The sequence below is a fragment of the Cebus imitator genome, unplaced genomic scaffold (assembly GCF_001604975.1).
Source record: "Cebus imitator isolate Cc_AM_T3 unplaced genomic scaffold, Cebus_imitator-1.0 Scaffold20, whole genome shotgun sequence".
Lineage (NCBI taxonomy): Eukaryota > Metazoa > Chordata > Mammalia > Primates > Cebidae > Cebus > Cebus imitator.
This window is the reverse complement of record NW_016107335.1, coordinates 9234201-9241940: the sequence shown is the minus strand read 5'-3', so window position 1 is coordinate 9241940 and position 7740 is coordinate 9234201. Positions and strand designations below refer to the sequence as shown.

The window sequence follows — 7740 nt, the reverse complement described above, 5'->3', positions numbered from 1 at the left end:
AAAAAAAAAAAGAAATTTCTTCTCTTACGTAACTAGAAGTCCTAAGGTAGGTCAGGTTCAGGCTGATTCAAGGACTCAGCACGTTTGCAAGGACCCAGGGTCTTTCCAGCTCCTTGCCTGGCCATCGTTGGTGTGGCTTCATCCCTAGGCTGTTAGCACGGCAGCTGCAGCTGTTCCAAGTGTCACATCCAGACATGAGTGCACAGGAAAGGCCCCTCTAAGGAGTAAGGAAATCTTTCCAGAAGTCTCCCGGCAAACTTCTCATACCCCACTGAGCATAACTAGGTTACCTGCTTGCATATGAATCACTTACCAGCAGGGACTGGAAGGGAAAAGCCCTCGTGGCCATGTCTGGGGTGGGGTGGGGTGGGTAGAGGAGGAAGGACGATGTAATCGTTCCAGAGTAGAAAAGTAAAACCCACTAGAGACATGGGCCAGGTTGCCATGCTGTGTGGAGGCCCCTCAAGGGTTTTTTTTTTTTTTTTTTTTTTTGAGACAAGATCTCACTCTGTCACCCAGGCCGGAGTACAGTGGTGCAATCACTGCTCACTGCAATAAACGATCCTCCCGCATCAGTCTTCTGAGTAGTTGGGACCACAGGTGTGTGTCACAATGCCTGGCTAATTTTTAAATGTTTTTTATAGAGATGGGGTCTCCCTAGATTGCCTAGGCTGGTCTCAAACTCCTGGGCTCAAGCAAACCTCCTGCCATGGCCTCCCTGCATGCCAGGATTATGGGCATGAGCCACTGTGCCTGGCCAGCTTGTGTGGTTTTTCAGCCACCTGAGTGCAGTCACAGGACTGGAGTTCTCCAGGCAGGCACAGCAGAGGAGCAAAGGCAATCACGGTGCTCTAGCAAGTGCCTGTGTGACCGGGCTTGGGGAGGCAGGTTGGGTCAGGAAGACAGAAAAATGTTGGAGGTTGAAAATGTGGATGAGGTTGAAAATGAGGCTCATAGTGGGCTGGAAGAATGATCAGAGGAGGACCGTCTTTGGTTGGTTTCCTGGGAAACAGCCCCTGGGAGTTTATGTGCATATGGTTTCTTTGCAAGTCCTCTGGGAATACACCTGGGAAGGAGTGAGAGTAGCAGGAAGACCCTCGTGCCATGCCCACAGAGGCCACAGCGATCTCCTGTGATGCTCTGGAGCTTGGATACCCCTTCCCAGGCATCCTGCACTGAAGTGAAGAGAATTCTTTTGGTCTCTGCACCTGGCCAGTATCCTGCAGAGATGGTTCTCTGCCAGGTCGATTTTGCTTGAGACAAAGAGGGAGGGCCGGGCCCAGTCTATTTAAGAGTATCACATAAGGACAGGTCTCAGTCAAACAGCAATGAATATAGGAGGATTGGGTGGAAGCATGGCAGATGTGGCTGGAGAAGTGGCCTCTGGGGAGCAGCTGGACCCTGGGCAGAGGGGTGTGAGCACGGAGAAAAGGATGCCAAGAAGTGGGAGAGTCACAAACTCCCCTTCTTCAGAGCTCTTCCACAGGCTTTCCGTAAACTGGGGAGCAGGGCTCCTCTAAGGAGAAAAGAATTCCAAATGAAGACCAGGGAGGTGATGGAGTGTGAGGCACAAGAACTACTGGGGGCTGGCCGCTGGGCAGGGGTGGGGAGGAAGGGCTGGGTCTGATGTCACTGTTCTGATGCTCAGAACCTGGGCTTTGTCTCCTGCCATCCAAGATGGTGGAGAGCTCCAGGCACTCATGGCCTGGAGGCCTTAGAATGCAAGGAAATGGGGCAAGAACCATTTCCTTGGGGCACTAGGCTGGGCGGCCACTGCTTCAGGTGAAAGGAGAGCCTGTCACGGTGCTGCCAAGGTCCAGGTGGGTCAGGTGCAAGGGTGGGACTCACATGTCCCAGCTGCCCACACCACCCTGCCCAATCAGTTGCCCACATGCTTAGTGGAAACATGGCTGCCAATCCATCTAATGCTTGTTTCCAGCTCCCTGCATTCCATTCCTGTGGGCCTCTAGGTGCTTTTCACCTTGGATAAAATTCTTCCTTCCCATTGAGAGACTTTCCTGAGATAAAAGTTAGCATTGCCAATGTGTGTAGTGGCTCACATCTGTAACCCCAGCACTTTGGGAGGTCAAGGTGGGAGGGTTGCTTATCCCAGGAGTTAGAGACCAGCCTGGGCTACATAGTGAGACCCTGTCTCAACAAAAAAAAATTTTTTTAATTAGTTGGGCCTGGTGGCGCATGCTTATGGTCCCAGCTACTTGGGAGGCTATGGTGGGAGGATCACTTGATTCTAGGACAGTGAGCCACGATCTTTCCAGTACACTACAGCCTGGAGGACAGAGCGAGACCCCCTCTGGAAAAACAAACACACAGAAAACATTGTCCATCAGACTGCAATTAAGTCTTGTTGTTTCTGGGCAATTCAACCTTCCAAAATGACTTCTGGACAGCAGGTCCCCTACCCCTTAGCCCTCAGCGTTCCTGAGGGACTTCCTGTCCTTGCCGTGTGCCACCTGCTTGACCGTTTCTGGGCTCCACAGCAGGGCGGCTTCGGGCAGGTAGAAGGGCCATGTAGATCGTGGCCCAGCACCTTGTGCAGTCCCTCGTAGTTAGTGGAACTGAGGCTCAGAGCGCACGCTCCCTGACCCTTCCGGGAGCAGCGTGGGGTCCCGGCTGAGAGCCCCTTTCCACATGTCACTTCTTCCTGTCTCCCCAGGTGACAGCCTGCTGATGGTGAAGAACCCACCCTCAGCCCCGCCGCAGCCTCAGCCCCAGCCCCAGCCCCAGCCGCCGCAGCCGCAGTCGCAGCCCCAGCCACAGAGCCTGGCCCCGATTGCGGTGGCCGAGAACCCTAGCGGGCCCCCGACCCGTGGGCTGCTGGACGACGGCTTCCCTGCGCTGCCCGGGGAGCGTGGCTCGGGAGAGGCGCCGCCGGGCGGGGACCGCAGCACCGGCGGCGGCGGGGGCGATGGGGGCGGCGGGGGCGGCGGCGCGGGGACCGGGGCGGGTGGCGGCTGCGGCAGCTGCTGCCCGGGCGGGCTGCGGCGGAGCCTTCTCCTGCACGGCGCCCGCAGCAAGCCCTACTCGTGCCCAGAGTGCGGCAAGAGCTTCGGCGTGCGCAAGAGCCTCATCATCCACCACCGCAGCCACACCAAGGAGCGGCCCTACGAGTGCGCCGAGTGCGAGAAGAGCTTCAACTGCCACTCGGGCCTCATCCGCCACCAGATGACGCACCGCGGCGAGCGGCCCTACAAGTGCTCGGAGTGCGAGAAGACCTACAGCCGCAAGGAGCACCTGCAGAACCACCAGCGGCTGCACACGGGCGAGCGGCCCTTCCAGTGCGCGCTGTGTGGCAAGAGCTTCATCCGCAAGCAGAACCTGCTCAAGCACCAGCGCATCCACACGGGCGAGCGGCCCTACACGTGCGGCGAGTGCGGCAAGAGCTTCCGCTACAAGGAGTCGCTCAAGGACCACCTGCGCGTGCACAGCGGCGGCCCGGGCCCCGGCGCCGCACGGCCGCCCCCGCCACCGCCTGAGCGAGACTAGGGCCGGGCTGGGGGAGGGCAGGGCTGGATCGAGAGGGCCGGGGGAGGGCAGCCCAAGCACCGACCACCCTGCCCAGTGTCCTCGGCCACAAACTGGAAATTGGCAACAGGCATTGCAGACCGGTTGGGAGCCTTCTGGGTGGGGCAGGGGCCCCCCAGATCTGTCTGGTCTAAATGGATGCCCAGCTTGTCTCTAGGGTGGACCCACTGGCCAGGGAAGGCTCCGGGGGACCGAGAGGAGCTGAGCGTGCTCGGGCACCGCCCTCACACCCTCTCGGTGCCCTGGGGCCACCCGGCCACAGATGGTCATCAGGGGAAGCCACCAAGGAGTCCCGAAGCCCTTCCAAGACCAGGAAATCAGGTCCCAAGGTTAGGAGATGCCCTGAAAAAAAGCGAAGGCCGAGGGATGTGCTAAGGGTAACACCTTCATGATGACAACACTGCCTCGCGTTTCAATAGCGCTTTCTACTTTTCTAGAAGTGTTTTCTATCCGTTATCCAGTTCACCCTTGGCCTATCCCTCTGAGATAGGTGGGGCAGGATTTTCTTGGTGACTGAGGAAAGTGAGACGCAGGTGAGATGATTCGCCCAATCACACGGGAAGAGGCGTGCACGGCCCCACTACGCTTACCGCCTACCTCCGCTGCCTGGGAGGCCGCCGGCCTGGCCCTCCTGGTCTCCCTTTCCTCTCACCCACCAACAAAATCAGAAGTGACAGGAGGCCAGTTCCTAGGGTTCCTGGGAGCGGGGAACAGATTGGCTGCAAAACACCCCGGGTTGTGCTTCCACAGGGCTCTTCCTCCGTGGGAGCCTCTGGTGCCCCCTCACCCCCAGCCTGTCTCTCCCGCCTCCAGCCCCTCAATCTGGTGCAGTAGCATCTTGACACTGCACAACAGTGGCCTGATCCCCCACAGGCAGCTGGGTCCCCGGGTCAGACCTCACCGTGGTGATTTGTTCCACTTTTCCCAGGGCAAAGGGGCGAGGGAGAGGCTTTTGCTGAGAGAGCAGCCATCACCTGTCTCTTCCCCGGAGCTCCGGGCAAGTGGGTGCTAGAGTCTGAGACTCAGGCTCTCCTGCCCTGGGCCTCCCAATTGGTGCTATCTGTTACTGCCCGTGCTCACGGACATGGACACAGACCCTGCTGTGCCCCACACCCTGCAGGCGCCTCGGGAAGCGCCCAAAGGACTCCCCTTCACGTTGGTGCACCTGCTCCATGGCTCCGGGCGCTGCGACCCGAGGGGCCACAGTCTCCATTTCAGCATCTTGCATGGCCAGGCACCGGGTGGGGTGGCATGCCCCAGGACCCTTGTTTGTGTCAAAAATGACTTTCCCTGCCCCTGCCGTGGGTCCCGCGTCCCTCCCAGGTGGGAGTGCAGTGAGCAGCCGGCACCCGGCACCACTTTGGTGAGCACCCTGCTTCCGCCCTCGCCCTCATCTACGCTGCTCCGCTTTCCTCAGACCCCTTTTTGCCGAGCAAAGGGAATTCCTGAAGTTAAATAAAAGGTACCCAGATTGCAGACTGCATGTTCACAGAGCTGGAGGGTTCTCCAGCTCAGCCTACAGTAAAGCCTCAATGAACTGGAATCCAATTCACTGGGGTATATATTTTTTTTCTTCATTCTGCTTTTTGAAGGAGACAAATCTTAAGAAAGCAAATTGAGATGAGAAATTAGGGTCCAGTAGAGTTTTGTTAGAGCAGAAGGGACCCTCCAGTGCTCAGTTGGTGGGGGAGGGGGTAATGTGCCACTTTGCAAAGCATGTGCAGGAAGTTTCCCTAATCTAGATCATGGAAAGGTCAAAATGTTTTTTGGTTGTTGGGAGGGTGAGGAAAGGGGAGACGTCACTGTTGAAACATGGGTTTAAAACACCTGAGCACGAGGCTCAGGCTGATTCCCAAGGAGGCCTAGTGACTGAGCTAGTGAGAGCCAAGCCTGTCTCTGCTTTCCTGGATTCTAGGCTGGTGGATGCCACTGCACCAAGCACCCCTCAGCTACACTATGAGTGGTCCCAAGCCCTGGCACAGGTTGCTGGAGAGTCCCATAGTAAGCCTCATCCCCAGAGCTGATCGGAGGTGGTGACACTCAGGATGTTGCCACTGCTGGCTCCCCGGCAGCAGGGATCTTCAGCATAGATCCTGGAGTCCACACCCCAAAGCAGGACAGGGGTCTTGCTTTGGGGGTAGATTTTAATTTTCCTTCTGGGAAAATGTAATTTATGTATTTTTATTTTATTTTGAGATGGAGTTTCGCTTTTGTTGCCCAGGCTGGAGTGCAATGGTGCTAGCTCAGCTCACCACAACCTCCACCTCCCAGGTTCAAGCAATTCTCCTGCCTCAGCCTCCCACGTAGCTGGTATTACAGGTATGCACCACCACACCTGGCTAGTTTTGTATTTTTAGTAGAGATGGGGTTTCTCCACGTTGGTTAGGCTGGTCTCGAACTCCCAACCTCAGCTAATCCGTCCACCTTGGCCTCCCAAAGTGTTGGGATTATAGGTGTGAGCAACCACGCCTGGCCCAGTTTGTGTATTTATTTAGAAATAAGGTCTCGCTCTGTCTTGCAGGCTGAGTGCAGTGGTGCAGTCTTGGCTTACTGCAGTCTTGACCCCTGGAGCTGAAGCAATCCAGTTGGGCATGGTGGCTCATTCATGTAATCCCAGCACTTTGGGAGGCTAAGGTGGGAGGATTGCTTGAGAACAGGAGTTTGAGATCACCCTGCCAACATAGTCAGGCCCCTGTCTCTAGAATAAAGAAAAAAGCGGAAGTTGGGCATGGTGGCTCACGCCTATAGTCCCAGCACTTTGGGAGGCCAAGGCAGGTGGATTGCCTGAGCTCAGGAGTTCGAGACCAGCCTGGGCAACATGGTGAAACCCCATCTCCGTGAAAATAGGAAAAATTAGCCGGTCATGATGGTGTGCACCTGTAATCCCAGCTACTTGGGAGGCTGAGGCAGGAGAATCACTTGAACCTGGGAGGCAGAGGTTGCAGTGAGCTGAGATGGCGCCACTGCACTCCATCCTGGGCGGCAGAGTGAGACTCCATCTCACAAAGAAAAAGAAAAAAGACAGGGTTTCACTCTTGTCCAGGCTGAAGTGCAATGATTCAATCATGGCTCATTGCAGCCATGAACTCCTGGGCTCAGGCAGTTTCTTGCCTCAGCCTTCCCAGTAGCTGGGACTACAGGCATGCATGCATCACCACACCTGGCTGTTTTTTTTTTTAACTTTGTAGAGATAGAATCTTGCTGTGTTGCCTTCCACCTCAGCCTCCCAAAGTGCTGAGATTACAGGTGTGAACTGCTGCACTACGACTATTTTTATTTATTTTTATTTTTGAGATGGAGTCCAGCTCTGTTGCCCAGTTTAGAATGCAGTGGTGCCATTTCAGCTCATTGCAACCTCCGCTTCCTGGGTTCAAGTGATTCTCCTGCCTCAGCCTCCCAAGTAGCTGGGATTATAGGCACCCACCACCATGCCTGGCTAGTTTTTGTATTGTTAGTAAAGACAGGGTTTTGCTGTGTTGGCCAGGCTGGCTTCAAACTCCAGACCTGAAGTGATCTACCCATCTTGGCCTCCCAAAGTGCTGGGATTACACCATGCCCAGCCCAGACCTATTTTTTTAAAATTAACTTTTTTTTTTTGAGCCGGAGTCTTGCTCTGTCTCCAGGCTGGAGTGCAGTGGCGCAATCTCGGCTCACTGCAACCTCCGCCTCCTGGGTTTAAGCGATTCTTCCGCCTCAGCCTCCCAAGTAGCTGGGACCCCAGACATGCCACCACGCCTGGCTAATTTTTTTTTTGTATTTTTAGTAGAAACGGGGTTTGACCATGTTGGCCAGGATGGTCTCGATTTCTTGACCTCGTGATCTGCCTGCCTCAGCCTCCTAAAGTGCTGGGATTACAGGCATGAGCCACTGCCCCCGGCCTAAAATTAACTTTTAAAAATGAATACAGCTGGGCATGGTGGCTCACGCCCGTAATCCCAACACTTAGGGAGGCTGAGGTGGGCAGATCACTTGAGTTCAGGAGTTCAAGACCAGCCTGGCCAACATGGTGAAACCCTGTCTCTACTAAAAATTCAAAAATTAACCAAGTGTGGTGGGTGCCTATAATCCCAGCTACTTGGGAGGCTGAGATACTTGAACCAGGGAGAATCACTGGGACCAGGAAGTCGGAGTTTGCAGTGAGTCCAGATTGTGCCACTGCACTCCAACCTGGGCAACAGAGTAAGACTCTGTCTCAAA

General features: G+C 55.5%; 1 protein-coding gene across 1 annotated transcript in view; it reads left to right on the top strand.

The window, feature by feature from the left end:
* Nucleotides 1-5091, top strand: part of LOC108298399 (zinc finger protein 282-like) — a 17580-nt gene extending 12489 nt beyond the window's left edge. The window contains exon 6 of the mRNA XM_017521086.2: nt 2675-5091. Coding sequence (XP_017376575.1) covers nt 2675-3504 — 830 coding nt within the window. The 3' untranslated portion in view covers nt 3505-5091. The remainder of the gene's footprint in view (nt 1-2674) is intronic.
* Nucleotides 5092-7740: the final 2649 nt, after the last annotated feature.